This window comes from Eutrigla gurnardus, assembly GCF_963514095.1.
Source record: "Eutrigla gurnardus genome assembly, chromosome: 22".
NCBI classification, from domain to species: Eukaryota; Metazoa; Chordata; class Actinopteri; order Perciformes; family Triglidae; genus Eutrigla; species Eutrigla gurnardus.
Window position 1 is genome coordinate 83316 of NC_139933.1, and position 21539 is coordinate 104854.

At 43.0% G+C, this 21539-nt stretch overlaps 2 protein-coding genes across 2 annotated transcripts; one reads left to right on the plus strand and one right to left on the minus strand.

Annotated features, from left to right (window-relative positions):
* Positions 1-831: 831 nt before the first annotated feature.
* Positions 832-4315, plus strand: LOC311032811 (NADPH oxidase organizer 1-like). The gene is made up of 8 exons (XM_084039861.1): positions 832-983; positions 1087-1167; positions 1253-1325; positions 1660-1843; positions 1932-2140; positions 2234-2341; positions 2674-2791; positions 2941-4315. Exons 1-8 carry the CDS (start codon positions 909-911, stop codon positions 3599-3601), a joined length of 1509 nt encoding a protein of 502 aa, XP_083895987.1. The 5' UTR covers positions 832-908; the 3' UTR covers positions 3602-4315.
* A 14405-nt stretch (positions 4316-18720) lies between these two features.
* On the minus strand, positions 18721-21539 carry LOC311032810 (NADPH oxidase organizer 1-like). The gene is made up of 8 exons (XM_084039860.1): positions 21388-21539; positions 21204-21284; positions 21046-21118; positions 20528-20711; positions 20231-20439; positions 20030-20137; positions 19580-19697; positions 18721-19430 (listed from the first exon to the last, which is right to left on the minus strand). The coding sequence occupies exons 1-8, from the start codon at positions 21460-21462 to the stop codon at positions 18767-18769; spliced, it is 1512 nt and encodes a 503-aa protein (XP_083895986.1). The 5' UTR covers positions 21463-21539; the 3' UTR covers positions 18721-18766.

Genomic DNA, 21539 nt, shown 5'->3' on the forward strand with positions numbered 1-21539 from the left:
TTGCAGTCTCAACAGACACACACACACAGCTCTCCACACTATTTCCTGATAAGGGATATTGCTGCCAGATGACAAGCGTGCAGTGATTGCACGTGTACAAGTTTGAATTATGTTGATGGATGAGTTGAGGATGCTGGAAATGCCAGGAATCTATTGATTGAAGACAACATCTGATGTAATACATTCTTGAGAGAGTAATAAGATGCTTGCTTGCCTCAAAGCTTTTTTAAAATAGGTGCATTAGGAGAAAAATACCCCTATGGGTCAGCTTTCCCAACATTTTGGGAAACGTGCTTTTTATTGTTTTTAGTTACAGTTCTATTCCGTAAATCTTCTCGTTAGCCTGTCGCTGGCTGATTCACAATGTAATTAGATTGTTTACCAAAATGTCTACCCATCCCTTTGAATGCAGTGACACTGCTGATTATTTGTTTGTTGAAAAATATTTTATAACATATAATTATTATTTAGCTGCGGAAGGGGCAAATATGAGAGAAATGTAAAATAATTATACTTAAAGACAAAATTTTAGGTCAATCATTGTTATTTGTGTAACCCTTTATGTAAATAATCATCTGATAATGACTGAATTAAATGAAACCTGCAATTACATCAACTGTGGAAACATGAAGCATGTAATTATTCTTTTCAAGACGTATGTACTTGTATCAAGTTTATGATCTTTCTTCAGAAAAAAGCTACACCCTTCTGACTACGCCTCGAGACGTTTTGCATCCATTTCTCAAGCCCTGAGGTGATTTCACTCCGGCTCCGCCTCCATTACATGAGGTGTATATAATCACAGCAGACTCTCTGATCTGGCAGAACAGCAGCAGCAGCTCAGCTGGACAGTGAAGGCCGATAAAGCAGATATTCATCCTGAGAGCTGAGACACAAACAAGCGCACGATGGCTGGTGAACAACGCTTTGTAATCAGTGCCCGCATTATTGGAGCAGTTCACAGGGACACACCCAAACTGAAGGTGAGTTTAGACCTCAGACGTTCTTTATTTGAGGGGTTGTGCTATCTTTGCTGTTCTTGTGTTCAGGTTTCTGGTCCTTCATCCTTTATTTGTCTCTCCACAGATGTTCATGATATCTGTGTTATGGTCTGACGAGACTGAAGTTATTGTCTACAGGTCCTTCCAGGATTTCAAGAAATGTCATGTAAGTCCACAACAAACTCCCACTTTTATGGTCAGAGTGCCGTTTTTAATTGAAGGAAATGAATGAACACATTTTCCCCAAACAGAAGCAGCTGAAGAAGAGGTTCCCCCACATGAACCCTTTCCGTAAAAATGACAGAGTGATCCCCAAATTTAGAGGTGAGAATATTTCAGCTGTGTGTTACAAGATGTATTTAAATGGTCTCAGTTTGTGCATTTGCAGCCAGTAATTAAAGGAATAGCCAACCAAAACAGCTTAACATCACTACCAACATGGTGTGTGTCCCTTCCCTTCATCTGCATTAGTGTAATACGTGTCTTATGTGTTTCTCTGCCTTATCATTGTTGAAAGAACTGGAAACATTTAGAAAAGGCCATGGAGATGAGATTTAGCTTTCATAAGAAAACATATTGATCAACATAGTTCTTATGCTCTTCTTCTTCTCAGCAAATCTTGTATTAATCCTGAAACCATTTCCTCTCCTCTCTCCAGGGCAGGCCAGGAGGAACAGCCTCCAGCAGAAAGGCTCCAAGCGATCCCTCCAACGCATGAAGTTCCTGGAGAGCTACTGCCACAAACTGTTGAAGTGTGAGCAAACTGTGACTCAGAGCTCAGAGTTAATACAGTTCTTTATGCCCAAAGACCATGACCTGCAGCCAGACTTCACCAAGAACAGGTAGGTTGTCACGTCAGTGTGTTAGTTGAAATGATTTAGTTTGTTAGTTTATGGTTATGGTTAAATGGCTGACTTCTCTCTCACACAGCGTCATGATCCTGCTGTCTGATGATCTGTCCGATGGCTCAGGTGGAGGAGGGGCTGCTTTTACTCACCAGCATGCAGGCAGCATAACTCACCCGTTTGTCACTCAGACCTACCGCTGTGTGGCTGCTTACGAGACAAAGGATACCAAGAATCGTCCCTTTAAGGTGGCTGTGGACGAGAAACTGGATGTCCTGATCAAGGACCCTGCAGGTCAGAGCTTTAGCTTTCAAAATGAGCAAAGACCTTGAGTGACCTTCACAGTCATCTCTGTTATGCTGAAAGTATTTGTTATTTCCCCTCCAGGTTGGTGGCTGGTGGAGAACGAGGATAAGCTTTTGGCTTGGTTTCCTGCTCCCTACTTGGAGTTATGGGAAGGAGAGGATGAAGAGGATGCTGGACTCCAGCTTGCAGGTGTGTGTTACTTGTAGTGAGCGTTGAATTTCAATGTGCAAGAATACACAAAGAAAGGAGTGATGTCATTAAACAAGGCTGATAACATCATTCTACATGACATTGGTGTGACACCATTACACAGCATTCCTGTGGCAATCAATGCATGACAGATGAACATACTTCATATTACTGTGAAGGCTAGTTGTTACAAACAACCAACTCTGGGGGGCGCTCTTTAACCATTGGAAGTTAACAGGCATCTGTTCCTTTCTCCCAAAACTCCCTTTTTTAAAGACTATCTTTAGCTGTCCAGCTATAACTGAGCTTGTTGTCTTGTTTGTGACCTTTAGGTGCCCTGTACTGTGCTGTGAGGAGTTACTCCAGGAAGAAGGATGACGAGGTTTCTGTTCCCATTGGCTCTGTGGTGGAGGTGCTGAGGAAGTCTGACAATGGCTGGTGGCTCATCAGGTACCCAAATCTTCCTGGTCTGCACTGAATGCCTTGTCAATGTCTTCTAATGCAAACACATCACAAAAGAACTCTTGTCTATGTAGACAATCTAGTGTGGACCATAGTTTACAATTGTTGAACAAAGTTCTTTGCAATCTTCTCTCCAGATTCAATGGCAAGGCAGGTTACATCCCGTCCATGAACCTGCAACCATACAACAACCCACGGGCAGGCCTTTACAGCCTGCAGAGGAAGCTGCACAGCTCCACTCTCAACCTGGCAACCAGCAGGGAACCTCAGGCTTCTGGTTCCCCCAGCACCAATGAAGAAAACAGCCCACGACGGGATTCTGCAGGTCAGTCCAGAGGAGAACCCAGTGTGCTGTGGCGTCTCCACAAGGCCCGATCTCTGGATGTCCTCTCTGAGACCTGGTCGCAACCACAGATGGAGATGGACGCTTCAACCTCAGATGGCCGAGCACGCAGCTTGAGCAACACAAGCACCGAGATCAGCTTCTCCGGCTTGTCCTCTGGCAGTGAGTCTTCTTCAAGTTTAAGAGATGAAGCACAGCCTGAGAGCCGCTCAGGCAGTCCTTCAGTCTCGCCCCAGCCTAGAGTCAGCGATGATGTCAGCCTCTCCAACACTAGCTCTGACAGCTCTGCATCTCTCAGCTCCAAAGCCAGTGAGACAGCCTCAATCACTCCCAGGGTGCCACCCAGACCCCAAACCAAGGAGATCCTGACCCGCTGCACCACCATGACCCGCAAGGCAGCACTGGCCACCAAGACACAGCTTCAGATTCAGCCAGAGTCCATCCACAGCCGCTAGGGAATAACACGCCTGTGATAAATGAAGTATTCAGTAACATATTTAACCTGTTTAACCCCAGTCAGTCCCTGTATTTTGTGCAGTATTGTTTATATCTCTGTTATATATTCATAAGAGAAATCGAGTTTAAGATGATTGAATGGTGAATAAAATAGTGTAATAATAACAACAATAATAATGTAGCTTCAGTGAAGCATTAGAAAGAGCAGGTACAAGAAAATGTATGTGACATTGTCATGCAGTAATAAACAAATATACTCTTCTATGTCTTGAAGCCACTTAAGGGTAAATTTAAGTGGATTGTCGGAGTTGAAGAGGAAGTAGAAGTTTTTCCTTAAAATTGTATTGTATTTTATCTCTCATTACTAACTGTTTATCACAGTGTTTAAGACGTAGAAATCAGTTCTGGGAGTTCTGAACTGTTTGATGAAAGCATTTATCACTTGATTATGATGCACCTATTATTTGCCTTATTATTCACAGCAGTGATTTTACTGTTGACTCTGTTGTATGTTATCTGAATAGATTGAATGCCAGTATCAAGGTAACTTAATTAATTATTACCTCCCATTTCTGTTTTCTTCCTCATTGTATGATTATGTATATTGTTATCCTTTTATTTACAGAATGTGTTGTGTTGTAACCTGTTAACCATGCAGCTTCACAATGAGTACGTTTAACATGAGCATGTGAATAAAAGCTGATTTACACTAAGTGACAAGATGTCCCTGTTTAACGCTCTGAGAACCACATAGAGACCTTTGTCTTTTGCCCTATAAAATTGTAATTTTTTACACTATCATCAAGTTATACATATCCCCAGAATCAGCACAACCTTAGCTACCTGTGTGTGTCACCCAATAAAGACTTCTATACACTAATAAAATAGTATAATTAAAAAATGACCTTGAATTTTTACACATTTTATCTAAAAAAGCACTGCAAACCATTATAAGGAAAGAAAAGCTCAACATATAAAGTTGCACACACTTGTTTGGATTTTTCTAGAAGTTATTTGAAGTTTCTTGCTCCTTCTGTCTAGAAATATGGACATTCTTTTGGGTAGTGTCCATGGGCGGGTTTTTTTTGCCAGGAATTGTCCTTTCCTCTCCCTGGCCTTAATATGTGTGTATGTACTTCTTATGTGTCATTTATGTTTTTAACTTTTTCTTTCACTACAACTCACAGTGTCTAAATTAGACCGTCCGATTGGCTGTAAAATATAAAAATAAAATATGCATAAACATATCTATACGTAGCGAGATGGTGGATGAGAACTTTATTTTTTATTTAAGACTTTGTGTGTTTGGGTACCCATGACACCCATGATGGGACATGATAGAATAACTGACGCAATTAAAAAGAGCGTTGCACCAAATGTTATGAATGTTTCTCTTCAAACATGATGGTGTTGGCAGTGTCCAGTGTGATGGTATCTGTGTGTAAAAACATTACTTGAGGACTTTGAAGTACATCACGTAGCACTTCCTGAAGGTTCCCGGTTACTGTGTGACACACACACACACACACACTTTTCTCACACTTAACACAACAGGAGAACAACATGCCGTTAATGTTCACGAGACATCATCATCAGTCAGTTAGTTGTCTAGTCGTGCAGGTTTGTAGAGACAGTCTTCCAATGCAGAAATCACAAAACGGTTGGATTGAAACATGCCCGTCGGGAAAGATCATACAATAGAACAATCAAAGTATTGTATGTCCATCAAAACGTGGGTCATGATTCACCACGAAACACAATGCACGTAAATGGTGTTAAATTATATCTGACAAAGAGAAGATATGTACTCCAGGTCAGCCACAGTGCTCGGGGCTTTCCCTGGTTTCATCACCACCCTGGTTTTTTCTACCCCACCAGCCTCCAAATAAAGGGATTGTTTCCGTCTGTGTCTGCTACAACAGCATTCACGTCCCTGAAAAAGTGATATCGTGCCTTGTGTTCCTGTCACAAACTCTGTGAGCCAAAGCCACCAAATCACCACAGAATAAATGAATGTTTAGTTCACCATCATTTACAGTAAATATGACTTTTTCATCATTCATTGGCCACAGTAAAAGGAAATGCAGTTCACGGTAACTGCTCAGTTTTTTTAGGATCATCACCACCATAAAAACAGATTTATTATGAGAAAGACACGGTGGACTTGGGTGAATAATTAGTCAGGCACGTGCAGACAGCTGTGTGTGTGTGTGTGTGTGTGTGTGTGTGTGTGTGTGTGTGTGTGTGTGTGTGCGTGTCAGTTAGTCAGTTACCGGGAACCTTCAGGAAGTGGCAGGGGTTGTACTTTTGGTCAGTCCGTAATAGTGAAGACTGAATTAGACATTAGAGCTGCCTGTAAAACGGTCTGCAAAACATCCAGTCAACCATGTATTTGCTGATGATCTGATAACCAAATTATTGACTTGGCTTGTGTACAACATACTTCCTTAAAGGAATCACATGAACAGGAAACACAAACTTCTATACCCAACAATGGTACGTTAAGCTGCGATATCAATACAGTGCATTCTGGGACTTTAAGTGGGAAAAAAAGATGTTTTAAAAGTTCAAGCTCTTTTTCAGATTTCCTCCCATTGAAAACTTTGAAACTTTGAAACCCCCACAGTTAGTCTGCCTGGCTTTGGATGAGCTTTTTATATTCTGCAATGTTTTCATTTTTAAATTACTCCACTACTAGAATGACTTCCATACGGTGGCACATTGCTGTCACACACTTAAAAAAAAGGCTCCGTATCAAGTAATTACGTGAAAGTTTCTTGTTATAACAATATCTTTTTCACATTTTAACAAGATAAGTATCATGTTATTACATGAAATGATCACGTTATTGATATTTTCACGTTTTTACACAATATTTATCATGTTATTACATGAAATTATCACGTTATTTCATGATATTGACATTTTCACGTTATAACATGAAAGTCCAGTCTGACTTGCTGGAAGTCGCGCTCTTCCTGCAGGATCAACTAAACCAATATGGCATGTTGCCAGTGGCGTGCACAGACATTTTGGGGGGCAGGTGCTCAGTGAAAAATAAGGGCACTTTATGCGGCATGTAGAACTGACGGCTGCCTTATTATGGCAGTGTGAGATTTAAAAAATAAATAAACATTACAGGCACATGTTGAACGTTATATGCTATTGTTTTATTTCCCACAGAGCTGCTCCTGGGCTGCCTGCTGTAGCTCCCTTTCTTTTCCCCTTCTTATCCTCTCCTTTCTAGGCATTATGCTGCAATTGGTAAATAAAAAGAGACCAACAATATGAATAAGACTGTTTGGTTATATTTCAACAAGGCACAGGGCTACTTTTTCTGCAGGCAATCGGGTATTGCCTGTTTGTCATTTAGCAAATACATTACTGCAAGTGTTAATTATGTAGGCCTAGCCTAATGTAAACCTACACAATAGCCTACTAAATATTCATCTTAAGTAAGTATACAGATAGATTCACATGCTGTAGGATACCAATGACAAACTCTACTGGTGGTCATCATCATGTCATATCTATTACTGATTTTGGGTAGCGTCTAGCCTGTGAGCAGCCGATAATTTATGCCCAGCTGTGTGGCGTTGAGACCGGCTACTTCACAACAGAGACAAATAAATGCAAGTTGCAGCTTGGCAACTGAGGCGCGTTCACACTGCTTTTATTTTGAAAATTGACCGGATTGTCTCGTGTTTCTTTGTGTGAAAAAAACGAACTTTCAAAAGGGCACTTGCTTGGTCCAGAGGGCAAGGGCAGGTGCTTTAGCACCACCTAGTGTCTACCTGTGCACGCCACTGCATGTTGCTACAGATTTATGCATTTGAAATGCATCCCAGCTGGCTTGGTTGTCACTGTTCGCTGTCTGCTCAAGATTCTTGATCCTCAAGGAGTGCAGCTGAGGTTAAGACGCGTCTAAGACGACGTCTGCACAGAAACCCAGGCCTGAACTTCTTGTGGCATGTGGACTGGTGGTATATGCATTAATGGCGCAGTGGATGGATTCTGGCATATGGTTATATGGCTACACGCTTATTCCACTAACAGCAATCCAAGGGTGATTGCTGGCTACTTTATTGATGAGGTCGACAGCAGGGGGCGGCAATCCTTCCCGTATCTGAACAGATCTGGGCACTGAGAATTGTGTAGTGGGGCAAATGCAACAGTTTCTAAGAGGGACCCACAATGATGGAACATCTTATCTTGAAATAACGTGATGATTTAATGTAATAAAGTAACAAAAATCTTGTAAAAACATGAAAATATCATATCTTGAAATAACATGATATTTTCAAATTATAACGTGAAAATATCATTGTCATGAAATAACGTGATCATTTCATGTAATAACATGATACTTATCTTGTTAAAACGTGACAAAGATATTGTTATAACAAGAAACGTAATTTTTTTTTTAGTGTGACAGCAATGTGCCACCGTACTTCCACTTTATAGGCTACCGATATTATAATTGTAGTGTTGTAGTGTTGGAATAACATTAATGATTGATAGAAGGACAGGTACAAATACAAGTTCAAAACCATAAAACTGTTTCCCAAAAACATTGTACACAGATTCATTTATGATGGAGGAGATGTGAGGGTGCTTGCCAAATGTTGTCTGTAATAATGTTTTTGTTTTTTTTAGTTCCTTAGTAGGGGATATACAGATAAACTTTATATACTCTACGTATTACAACTTCTAAGCTTTGGATAGTTGCTATAGCAACACAATCACAAGCGCTTTACTTCCATTCGATAGCACATCATTTAGCAGCAGACCAAAATGCTGTGCAAAGGCAGCCTCAGGAAAGAAAGAAAGGAGGCAGGATTGAGGGGCATAAGGGACTGTTATTTATTTTCAGACCTCTGATCACTTTATGCATAACCCCCCCCCCCCCCCCCCCCCCCGGCAATAAAACTTATTTTAACATGACCTTGCAATCGACATGGCAGAATTAATATGACCCCCCCGAACTTCACAAACACTGAGTGACAAATGGTCAGTTATTAATATTACACATCAATAATATCATGTGATGAACATCTGCTCCAGTCACTAAAACTCCCGACTGTGCGAATACAAGTTAATAGTTGACTGATTAAAGAGCATCCACCAGGGATGGGACAGAGATGGAAGTCATGCTGGTTGCAGGTGCAGCAGTGCTGGAGATTTTGACATGAAATGATGAACAGGTGCTGCCCTCTAATGGTGGATGATCAGTACACATGTTCAACTGTTCAAAGGTTGAGTCGGTGACTTGCCCTTTCCAGAACCTTCTGCTTTATTCAAACTAGTTTAAAAGACTCACTAGGATTACAATATGGGATCCAATCAGACACAATAATCAAAAGTAACTTTATCACAGTGCAGCTTATTTTTGTTATCATTTCAGAAACGTACTACGACTAGAAACACAGCTTCACGAAGGAAAACAATGTCTTCAAACCCAATCTGGAATATTTCAATTAAATCAACTTGAAGTTAATGTATTTTTAAATGAGTCTCAGGCTGAAAACATTGTGACCAAGTATCATTTAAATACATTACACCCATACTTGCATAGATGTGCCACTTAGCAAGCTAGTATTACATTTTCACATCAATAAAGATTAAGCCAGACTAACTTATGTAACTCCATCTTTTCATTGTATTCTGTCCATTCAACCTTTAAACCTTAAAAAATATGACAATGAATATGACCCTGAAGTAAACAAGTGGCCGCCATGATGAGAGCCGTTCGGATTCTCTAAATGCAAAGGAAAGGATCTCCAATGATCCTTTCAGATCTCCTTTAGGATGCAACATACCTTCCTTTACTAAAGGAAAGGATCTCCGATGATCCTTTCAGATCTCCTTTAGGATGCAACAGACCTTCCTTTACCAAAGGAAAGGAGATCATCCCGACCCATAATTCTATGCGAGAGCAACATTTAAAGTGCCGCACACCTCGGCGTTCATGAAAACAAACAATATGTGCATTTACATATTTAACAATGACTTTCATGCAGACATATAGTAATTGGAATGGTGTTGCTAAATGTGTGTGGACAGTGATAATAATTGAATGGTATTTTTATTTATCTAAATCATGTTACAAATGTTGCCGGAAACGAAACTAAAACCACAAATGAAATGTAAACACAGCAAACGGTCAAACAGGAAGTGCAGACTCACGTCAATCATCCGCGGGCGCGTTATAATGACGTAGCTTAGTGAAAGTCCGGTCGGTCGGATTCTCTGAGCACCGCGGTCGACTTTTCCTAAATATTTGAAATAAAGTTTGGAGAAAAAAAAGGAAAAAAGGAAAGAAAAAAAGGGGGAAAAAAGGAAAAAGGAAAAAAGAAAAAGGAAAAAAAAGGAAAAAAGGAAAAAGAAAAAAGACTTTTCCTAAATCCTATGAGTTCTCCTTCCAACTTTCCTTAAACCCATGACGTTTTCTCCAAAGGTCAAGGAATAGGGGTTAGGACCTATTTTTTGACTATTCCCATGTCTGTGGCCACATTCCCGCGCTAAATTCAAAATGAGTCAGCAGCGGTTGGTCTGCCCAGGTGGAACTACTCATGGAAGCTTATGCTGCGTTTACTTGTAATCGGTTCAAACTGCTGAGTCAGGCTCTCTCTAGTCTAAAGTGTTTGACCGGCGCAGCCAGGTACATTTCATTACTGCGGACTCACTGGGACACGGGATCACATAGAACCAGTATGTATATTCCTGTCCATTCAAAGGCTGAGACCAGAGTTTAAAGTAATACATCATTTATTCCTCTTACTAAACCAAAAGAACCAGACAAATGTGGAAGGTCAGTGATCAGTAATGTTTGCATGTGTGGATTTGTTAAAGTGTCTTAATCAAATAAAGCAATAGTCATGTAACAAGGAAGGCAAGAAGTGAGAGAGCTCCATCTTGCTGAGCTTTTATACCTGGAGCCACAAACAGGCTCAGGTGTGGCTCATCAGCTTTTAATGTCCTGCAAGAGAAGGAACAGGAACACAGACAGCCCCCTTGTGGATATGTGATGCTCCTGCATATCCTCAGAGCTAGACACAAAAACAGTGGCCAACCATATTCTCCGGAACAGCCTACCAACCGAAATGTGGTTCTGAAAACATTTTAGGCGAGAAATAAGCTATGCAGTTGTTGAATCTGTCTTTGTATTAGATCGACAACGGTCAGCCGCAAGCTCTCGGAAAAAGATTTCCGAGAGCTTGCGGCAGGCGGCGCCCCTCGAAACTCGCCGCGACACATTATCGGTGTAAATGGGTGTCGGTCGGATTTCTCTCTCACCCCGACTGCAGTACGTCCCCGATCCCAAACTGCTCGGCGATCGCTCGCCACAACCTCCCCTCTGATGCTGCAGCCTCAGCCAAAATCACGTGAGAGCCCTGCTCCGTACCTGAACTGCCCAGGGCAACAAGCGTCCGCTCGTAGCTTCAAATGCGGAAGTGGGTCGGGACGAGGCGTGAGCAGGAGAGTGAGCGAGGATTGGATCGGAAAATGCGGACCGCATGGCTACTATTGGATACATTTCAGCTCAATTGACAAATCTTTCAAATCGTAGACCAGAGCTTTAATTAACATTTACTCATTAAAACTGCTCACAATACAGAAACCCTTTTAATCGCTGCTGAAGACCTCTTTCATTAGGATTTTAGACTGACGTGGGTTTTTCTTTTATTCCTATTATGCACACATTATGTTTAGTGAACTCTTCTGTTCTTGTTGTTGCTTGCTTTGTGTTACAGTTTTGTACGCTTTCTGTTTTCCAAACATTGTTTCCCTATGCTTGCACTCATTGTGTTAACTTAGCAGTACTACAGCAGGAGTTGTCATCTACCTCTCTCATCAGATTTGTCACATATTCACAAAATAATTGCTGGCGTTTTTTTTTTTTTAAAGCCGTAATATCCTATCTACAGCGATGGCTGTGGTTGAGAATAACGCAGATAGTGAGGCCAGTCATTATAAAAGTCACCAGACAGGCTTCATGAGAATAAATTCAGCCTTACTATGTAATTATGTAATTAAGGGTTTTGACCTGGTGGGTGTGGTAAGAACTTAGTGAACTCAGATCAGGACCAGAAGGTGTACCACTGGGAATTAAAGGAATATTTCAGGTTATTAATAATTGTTAAAATAACTTAAGTTAAGACAGAAAAAGAGAAATTACTTGATAATAGCATATTTAAATCCAGCAGAAACCATTTTTTTGTGTGAATTATTGTGCATAGTATTCAGGATTAAGTAGGTTGCAGCACTATATTACTACAAATCTAGCAATTGAGACCATAAACTTATGTTTATGTAGAAGGCTCAGTAGGGTCCTACGCACCTAGCACTGCTAGAGGCCAATCTATAAAAGGGGAGACACTTTCCATCTTCTCTCTCTTGGTCTTTGGCCCGCAACCGTGAGGCATACCTACCGATCAGAGCATCAGTCCACACCTGAAGGAGAGGAGCTACCTGGTCGCCTCACCTCCTCCCATCAGTTGCTGGCGCAGGTACCTTAGGCGTAGCTTCAGGATCAGGACGACCTTCTTTCATTGCCTTAGCATTTTGCTTGCTGTGTCTAGACCGGTTTCATGGTTGGAGTGGGGCCCTCCTCTCCCTCAGGTGTGGACTGATGCTCTGATCGGTAGGTATGCCTCATGGTGCGTTCCAAAGCATTTAGCGGCTCCATCCAGGTTAATAGTTCATTTGTGATTTGACATATTGACTTGTTAGTTTGTATGACAGGAGCTGAGAAATACATTTGTAGCCGCTTCCCAGTGAGCGTGGGAAGCAACAACCTCCAGCCATCCACGACCTCCAGCCATCCATGACCTCCAGCCATCCACGACCTCCAGCCATTCACGACCTCCAGCCATTCACGACCTCCAGCCATCCATGACCTCCAGCCATCGCCGACCTCCAGCCATCGCCGACCTCCAGCCATCCACGACCTCCAGCCATTCACGACCTCCAGCCATTCACGACCTCCAGCCATCCATGACCTCCAGCCATCCACGACCTCCAGCCATCCATGACCTCCAGCCATCCACGACCTCCAGCCATTCACGACCTCCAGCCATTCACGACCTCCAGCCATCCACGACCTCCAGCCATCCACGACCTCCAGCCATTCACGACCTCCAGCCATCCACGACCTCCAGCCATCCACGACCTCCAGCCATTCACGACCTCCAGCCATCCACGACCTCCAGCCATCGCCGACCTCCAGCCATCCACGACCTCCAGCCATCCACGACCTCCAGCCATTCACGACCTCCAGCCATCCACGACCTCCAGCCATCCACGACCTCCAGCCATTCACGACCTCCAGCCATTCACGACCTCCAGCCATCCATGACCTCCAGCCATCCACGACCTCCAGCCATCCATGACCTCCAGCCATCCATGACCTCCAGCCATCCACGACCTCCAGCCATTCACGACCTCCAGCCATTCACGACCTCCAGCCATCCATGACCTCCAGCCATCCACGACCTCCAGCCATCCACGACCTCCAGCCATCCACAACCTCCAGCCATCCACGACCTCCAAGAACCTGCTTTCTGGACCTGCCCCTGGGGGGGTGGATTTGAACGTGGGGAGATAATCACTGATGTCTTGTGCTTTTATCGAGTTCAAAGGAAAGTGGGAGAAGTTAGATGTGGGGAAAGGAATAGCAGAGATAAAACAGTAATATCAAGTCAGATTTGGACAAAAATCCCAACCTCCACTGCGCTTCACTGCAAGTCACCAGAACTCACGTAAAACATGTATTGATAAGGTATGTCAGCCTCCAGGGAACATTTTGTTTTAGCTAGATCTAAAACACAAAACTGGTTTTGCTTTGAACATTTTGTTTTGGCTAAGAACTGGTATTTGGGCGTGTCTTTGAAAATATGTAAATAACCATGGCCCTAAGAAACAAACATTGATTAATATGTTTGGTTAGGCCTATTTGCTTTAATACACCCAATGGAACTGTGAAAGTTCTGGTTGAGATCTTGAAAAAACATGCCATCAGTTACACAGTTAAAAGAAATATTGAAGATAGAAAAGCTAAAAGACTCAGAATGTTTGTTAAAATGTTTGTTCGTCAGGTTGTTGCAGCTGGGCGGCTCAATGATGAGAGGTTATCTGGGTTAGTCCTATCCCTGCTGCAGTGGTGTTTTTGGTTTTTAACTCAAACGTCCCATCCAGAAGGCCAACTGTGTTAATGTGTTAAATCTCCACTCTGGAAACATCCTTTAGATGAGCAACTGTACATTATATTCATGTCAGTGAAATGCAATGATATTTGGTCATTTTTCACAAATGATGAAGCAATGATTTCACATTTTGTACAGCATGCTAACTCACTTTCTTGCTGAGAGTAGGCACTAGATGAGAACATGATATCATGCTAATACAATATTCTGCATGAAGTCTGACTGAGTTGGCAATTTGTCTGACAGGAATCCAGCTGAACCTGTCTGACCTGCCTATGGTTTTCAACCTGCCTCCGTTACATGAGGTGTATATAATCACAGCAGACTCTCTGATCTGGCAGAACAGCAGCAGCAGCTCAGCTGGACAGTGAAGGCCGATAAAGCAGATATTCATCCTGAGAGCTGAGACACAAACAAGCGCACGATGGCTGGTGAACAACGCTTTGTAATCAGTGCCCGCATTATTGGAGCAGTTCACAGGGACACACCCAAACTGAAGGTGAGTTTAGACCTCAGACGTTCTTTATTTGAGGGGTTGTGCTATCTTTGCTGTTCTTGTGTTCAGGTTTCTGGTCCTTCATCCTTTAGGTTTGGTTTCCTGCTCCCTACTTGGAGTTATGGGAAGGAGAGGATGAAGAGGATGCTGGACTCCAGCTTGCAGGTGTGTGTTACTTGTAGTGAGCGTTGAATTTCAATGTGCAAGAATACACAAAGAAAGGAGTGATGTCATTAAACAAGGCTGATAACATTGTTGGGGATGTAGCAGGAGCAGATTTGGTTATCAACAGCTAATTATTAATGTCAATATGATTATCGATATTAATAATTATATTTCATATATTATTATGATATAATCATGAATAAACGGGGCACCACCCTGGGATCAGGGAAAAGATAACCTAAAACTGTATTCAGTCTCAATATAAAAGGTTTTACACTCACATGCCAATCATCGTGATCATTGGCATAGAATTATGAAACAATCGAACAATTAAAAAGGCGTGAAATTCAAGCACTAGCCTTCACAACCTGCTGTTATCCAGTGACATATACACAACAAGCACAAGAGACCGCTAGTTATAATATAATAAGATTTATTAAAACCAGTAATAATGATCACAATCAATAACACTGCAATTAACAAAGCCTTATTACCTAACTACCTAACACACAAAGCTAAGCTTAAAAAAAGGGAGATACACACGTGGAGTGTGTGTGTGTGTGTGTGTGTGTGCGTGTGTGTGTGTGTGTGTGTGTGTATAGAGAGAGAGAGAGAGAGAGAGAGAGAGAGAGAAAGAGAGAGAGAGAGAGAGAGAGAGAGAGAGAGATATGGCCGGGCGCGACCACCAGATGGAGCTATTCCTCACAGCGTTCAGGGGCGGAGCCACTGACGTCCGATGGGGTAGCGAGAGAGAGAGAGAGAGAGAGATGGAAAACAGCTGGCGTAGGACACGTGTGGGGCGGTGTATGTGTGTGTGTGTGTGTGTTAGCGGGACACAAACAAAGAGAGAGAGAGAATGCACGCACAATATTCTGAGGCTCAGGAGGCGTGTAGCTATCACATGGGGCTCGTGAATGAACTGGCGTTCATTCAGCGGAACCCCGGTCTTTTAACTGATAGTAGACGCTTACTGGGCTCGCGAATATGGCTGAGGTTGGTCAAAAACACCGTTACAGGAATCAACCCAGCGGCGTGGGTACACAATCAGCATTCAAATACAGCAGCACATAAACAACGGACTTGACGGTCCGTGATCAAAACTTAAAACACATTAACAAGAATTACAAGCATGTCCTACACTATCGAATCTCTGCTTCTGCCCAGACTGATAGCCTCTTACTTTTGTCGATGTGAGATGCGTCGATGTGAGGGTTCCGTCCCGTGCGGTGATGGCGTTTCTTGACGCCGGCAACGGACGGTGGTTCGCGAGTGCTCGTTCAGCGCCGGATCAAATTAGTTGAAGAAAACCGTTAGTATTTCTTCCTTCTGCAGGCAACAATAAAAATCGCGGGGCTCGGCGATTTAGTCAGCTGATTTCAGACAAAAACGGGTCGTAGTTATCCGTTCTGCTGGCAGCTGGGACGAAGAAAGTGTTTTCTTCCTTCCCCGGGTAAACAGGAGAGTCGCGCGGTTGCAGCGGTCTCCTCAGGATCCAAAATGATAAACAAAAAGAAAAATGAAGCAAGTAGAGAAAAAGAGAGGTAAAACCGTCTGTTGCTTGTCCAGCGAGTTTGGGGGAAAGACTGCGGCCTAGGACAAAGGAAAATGCTGCAGACGTAACGTTCACCTCCCGTTGTAACGTGTGTTACGGTGGAGAGAGGAAGTTCTTCAGGCGGCGCCGGATTATATAGCTCACGGCTGCTCCCGGGGACCCCCTGGGGTACCTGTGGTTGTCAGCCAATAGGGCACCAGTTGTGTGACGTTGCACTTCGCACCCAGGTGAGAAGTGAAACTAAAATGGTGGTTGTAGTTTTTTTATCTCCTTTGTTCCTTTGTCCTGACCGCATGTGAAGGCTTTTGTAGGCCGCATTGTGTAGTCCTAATGGTGAGGTCCCAACAACATCATTCTACATGACATTGCTGTGACACCATTACACAGCATTCCTGTGGCAATCAATGCATGACAGATGGACAGACTTCATATTACCGTGAAGGCTAGTTGTTACAAACAACCAACTCTGGGGGGCGCTCTGAACTCTTGTCTATGTAGACAATCTAGTGTGGACCATAGTTTACAATTGTTGAACAAAGTTCTTTGAAATCTTCTCTCCAGATTCAATGGCAAGGCAGGTTACATCCCGTCCATGAACCTGCAACCATACAACAACCCACGGGCAGGCCTTTACAGCCTGCAGAGGAAGCTGCACAGCTCCACTCTCAACCTGGCAACCAGCAGGGAACCTCAGGCTTCTGGTTCCCCCAGCACCAATGAAGAAAACAGCCCACGACGGGATTCTGCAGGTCAGTCCAGAGGAGAACCCAGTGTGCTGTGGCGTCTCCACAAGGCCTGATCTCTGGATGTCCTCTCTGAGACCTGGTCGCAACCACAGATGGAGATGGACGCTTCAACCTCAGATGGCCGAGCACGCAGCTTAAGCAACACAAGCACGGAAATCAGCCTCTCCACCTTTTCCTCAAGCAGCGAATCATCAAGCCGCACAGGCACTCCGGCCGTCTCTCCCCAGCCTAGTGTCAGCCTCTCCAACCCTACCAGCCCTCTGCTTCTCTCAGTTCCAAAAGGCAGTGAGATGGCCTCAATCACTCCCAGGGTGCCACCCAGGCCGAAACCTGAGGAGATCCTGACCCGCTGCACCACCATGACCCGCAAGGCAGCACTAGCCACCAAGACACAGCTTCAGATTCAGCCAGAGTCCATCCACAGCCGCTAGGGAATAACACGCCTGTGATAAAGTATATATTAATTTTTCAGTTGAATGGACTCAGGGAAAATTGCAGATAAGAGCCATGAGGAAGAATACAACTGATTTGATTTTTTTTTTTTTTTCTCATTTTACTATTTGAAAGCAGTGATCAGTAGGATCATAGCACAATAATGCATTTTCAGTTTATAATGCATGCACTTTTAATTATGCATTTATCTTAATATTAAGAAACATATTTTGTTTTTAAAGGACATTTACTTTTTGCTGTTTGCCTGTTGAAAATGTTTCCCTTGAAGTTACTGACAGAGCCATAACAAAATATTGCTTTATTCATTTAATGTACAGGACATGAGATTTTTCTTTGAAGGAAGTTCGTTTTTGTCTGTTTGCCTGTTGAAAAATATTTTCACTTGAAATTTCTGACAGATCCATAAGAAAATATTGCTTTATTCATTTAATCATTAAATAATATACACTGTGTTAGGTCTTGGTTCAATAGGCTATGTGCAATCATTTCAATATGTTTTAATAAACATTGAACCAGTCGGGCCCTCGGCTTGTAGCAAATTTGTTTTTTTGGCCCTCGGTGTATTTGAATTTGACATCCCTGAAACCAATCATAGGAAGAAATACGAAAATATACAAAATATCTTTGTAATTGCTTCTACATGCTCACACATGTTTGTTTGAAATATCAACCTCATCACCTGGAAGAATACTGTGAAGTGCTATTGGACGATGTTGTCATTGCTTCTTGGTACATAACGGCTGGTGTAGTTGCAACAAAGCGATGCGCTAGAAAGCACTATTTGTCTGAATGGAAAATACAATTTCACTACTCGATGGGGTTAATTCCTACACACTGTGTTTTTAATAATGCACAATACCTGAGAGGTTATGGTTATGACAAATACATACCCGCTTGTTTCTTTGGTATTCAAAAAGACATCTTGTTCTTTTATTGTAAATTAGATTTTATTGACGTTTGTTTAACTTACAGATGATGAACAGGTAATAAAGCAGTGGCTGTACATAAAGAACAACAAAATAAATAATCAAACAAAGAAAACAGAAATGTAAGGAAATAATGTATTAAGTTCAATAAAAAATAACTGTTCCGACAGAAAACTGGTGATATTTTCCAGTCTGCTGTTTTCCACACCATTCAGATTCACACTGGCATTCTGTCTATTCTTTGAGGTATTCTTTGCTGATGTTTACAAAATAAACTTAAATGTAAATGCTTCAACTCTGCAACTCCAACAATCCACTTTAATTTGCATTAAGTGGTTTCAAGACAAAGGGGATTATTTGTTTCTTACTGTATGAAAACATCACATACATTTTCTTGTATCCGCTCCTTCTAACGCTTCACTGAAGCTACATTATTATCGTTATCATAGTACCGTATGATATTCAGCATACAATTATCTTGTCATGGTTGCTTTCTCTTCAAGCTTTCATGTGACAAGAATTCAAATTGGTGATATAAACAATACTGCCCAAATACAGGGACTGACTGGGGTTAAACAGGTTAAATATGTTACTGATACTTTATCACAGGCGTGTTATTCCCTAGCGGCTGTGGATGGACTCTGGCTGAATCTGAAGCTGTGTCTTGGTGGCCAGTGCTGCCTTGCGGGTCATGGTGGTGCAGCGGGTCAGGATCTCCTTGGTTTGGGGTCTGGGTGGCACCCTGGGAGTGATTGAGGCCATCTCACTGGCTTTGGAGCTGAGAGATGCAGAGCTGTCAGAGCTAGTGTTGGAGCCGCGGCGTTCATAGAGGCTGAGATCAGGGCTGCTGCTCCCACTGTTGCTGACACTAGGCTGGGGAGAGACAGCCGGAGTGCCTGTGCGGCTTGATGATTCGCTGCTTGAGGAAAAGGTGGAGAGGCTGATCTCGGTGCTTGTGTTGCTCAAGCTGCATGCTCGGCCATCTGAGGTTGAAGCGTCCATCTCCATCTGTGGTTGCGACCAGGTCTCAGAGAGGACATCCAGAGATCGGGCCTTGTGGAGACGCCACAGCACACTGGGTTCTCCTCTGGACTGACCTGCAGAATCCCGTCGTGGGCTGTTTTCTTCATTGGTGCTGGGGGAACCAGAAGCCTGAGGTTCCCTGCTGGTTGCCAGGTTGAGAGTGGAGCTGTGCAGCTTCCTCTGCAGGCTGTAAAGGCCTGCCCGTGGGTTGTTGTATGGTTGCAGGTTCATGGACGGGATGTAACCTGCCTTGCCATTGAATCTGGAGAGAAGATTTCAAAGAACTTTGTTCAACAATTGTAAACTATGGTCCACACTAGATTGTCTACATAGACAAGAGTTCTTTTGTGATGTGTTTGCATTAGAAGACATTGACAAGGCATTCAGTGCAGACCAGGAAGATTTGGGTACCTGATGAGCCACCAGCCATTGTCAGACTTCCTCAGCACCTCCACCACAGAGCCAATGGGAACAGAAACCTCGTCATCCTTCTTCCTGGAGTAACTCCTCACAGCACAGTACAGGGCACCTAAAGGTCACAAACAAGACAACAAGCTCAGTTATAGCTGGACAGCTAAAGATAGTCTTTAAAAAAGGGAGTTTTGGGAGAAAGGAACAGATGCCTGTTAACTTCCAATGGTTAAAGAGCGCCCCCCAGAGTTGGTTGTTTGTAACAACTAGCCTTCACAGTAATATGAAGTATGTTCATCTGTCATGCATTGATTGCCACAGGAATGCTGTGTAATGGTGTCACACCAATGTCATGTAGAATGATGTTATCAGCCTTGTTTAATGACATCACTCCTTTCTTTGTGTATTCTTGCACATTGAAATTCAACGCTCACTACAAGTAACACACACCTGCAAGCTGGAGTCCAGCATCCTCTTCATCCTCTCCTTCCCATAACTCCAAGTAGGGAGCAGGAAACCAAGCCAAAAGCTTATCCTCGTTCTCCACCAGCCACCAACCTGGAGGGGAAATAACAAATACTTTCAGCATAACAGAGATGACTGTGAAGGTCACTCAAGGTCTTTGCTCATTTTGAAAGCTAAAGCTCTGACCTGCAGGGTCCTTGATCAGGACATCCAGTTTCTCGTCCACAGCCACCTTAAAGGGACGATTCTTGGTATCCTTTGTCTCATAAGCAGCCACACAGCGGTAGGTCTGAGTGACAAACGGGTGAGTTATGCTGCCTGCATGCTGGTGAGTAAAAGCAGCCCCTCCTCCACCTGAGCCATCGGACAGATCATCAGACAGCAGGATCATGACGCTGTGTGAGAGAGAAGTCAGCCATTTAACCATAACCATAAACTAACAAACTAAATCATTTCAACTAACACACTGACGTGACAACCTACCTGTTCTTGGTGAAGTCTGGCTGCAGGTCATGGTCTTTGGGCATAAAGAACTGTATTAACTCTGAGCTCTGAGTCACAGTTTGCTCACACTTCAACAGTTTGTGGCAGTAGCTCTCCAGGAACTTCATGCGTTGGAGGGATCGCTTGGAGCCTTTCTGCTGGAGGCTGTTCCTCCTGGCCTGCCCTGGAGAGAGGAGAGGAAATGGTTTCAGGATTAATACAAGATTTGCTGAGAAGAAGAAGAGCATAAGAACTATGTTGATCAATATGTTTTCTTATGAAAGCTAAATCTCATCTCCATGGCCTTTTCTAAATGTTTCCAGTTCTTTCAACAATGATAAGGCAGAGAAACACATAAGACACGTATTACACTAATGCAGATGAAGGGAAGGGACACACACCATGTTGGTAGTGATGTTAAGCTGTTTTGGTTGGCTATTCCTTTAATTACTGGCTGCAAATGCACAAACTGAGACCATTTAAATACATCTTGTAACACACAGCTGAAATATTCTCACCTCTAAATTTGGGGATCACTCTGTCATTTTTACGGAAAGGGTTCATGTGGGGGAACCTCTTCTTCAGCTGCTTCTGTTTGGGGAAAATGTGTTCATTCATTTCCTTCAATTAAAAACGGCACTCTGACCATAAAAGTGGGAGTTTGTTGTGGACTTACATGACATTTCTTGAAATCCTGGAAGGACCTGTAGACAATAACTTCAGTCTCGTCAGACCATAACACAGATATCATGAACATCTGTGGAGAGACAAATAAAGGATGAAGGACCAGAAACCTGAACACAAGAACAGCAAAGATAGCACAACCCCTCAAATAAAGAACGTCTGAGGTCTAAACTCACCTTCAGTTTGGGTGTGTCCCTGTGAACTGCTCCAATAATGCGGGCACTGATTACAAAGCGTTGTTCACCAGCCATCGTGCGCTTGTTTGTGTCTCAGCTCTCAGGATGAATATCTGCTTTATCGGCCTTCACTGTCCAGCTGAGCTGCTGCT

Bases quoted from the DNA above. Each gene is read 5' to 3' on its own strand.
- LOC311032811 (XM_084039861.1), top strand. From the start codon at position 909: ATGGCTGGTGAACAACGCTTTGTAATCAGTGCCCGCATTATTGGAGCA. The intron at 2,342-2,673 runs GTGTGTGTTACT...TGTGACCTTTAG, and splicing joins TGCTGGACTCCAGCTTGCAG to GTGCCCTGTACTGTGCTGTG. The intron at 2,792-2,940 runs GTACCCAAATCT...TCTTCTCTCCAG, and splicing joins AATGGCTGGTGGCTCATCAG to ATTCAATGGCAAGGCAGGTT.
- LOC311032810 (XM_084039860.1), bottom strand. From the start codon at position 21,462: ATGGCTGGTGAACAACGCTTTGTAATCAGTGCCCGCATTATTGGAGCA. The intron at 21,285-21,387 runs GTGAGTTTAGAC...GTCTCTCCACAG, and splicing joins GGGACACACCCAAACTGAAG to ATGTTCATGATATCTGTGTT. The intron at 20,712-21,045 runs GTGAGAATATTT...TCCTCTCTCCAG, and splicing joins AGTGATCCCCAAATTTAGAG to GGCAGGCCAGGAGGAACAGC.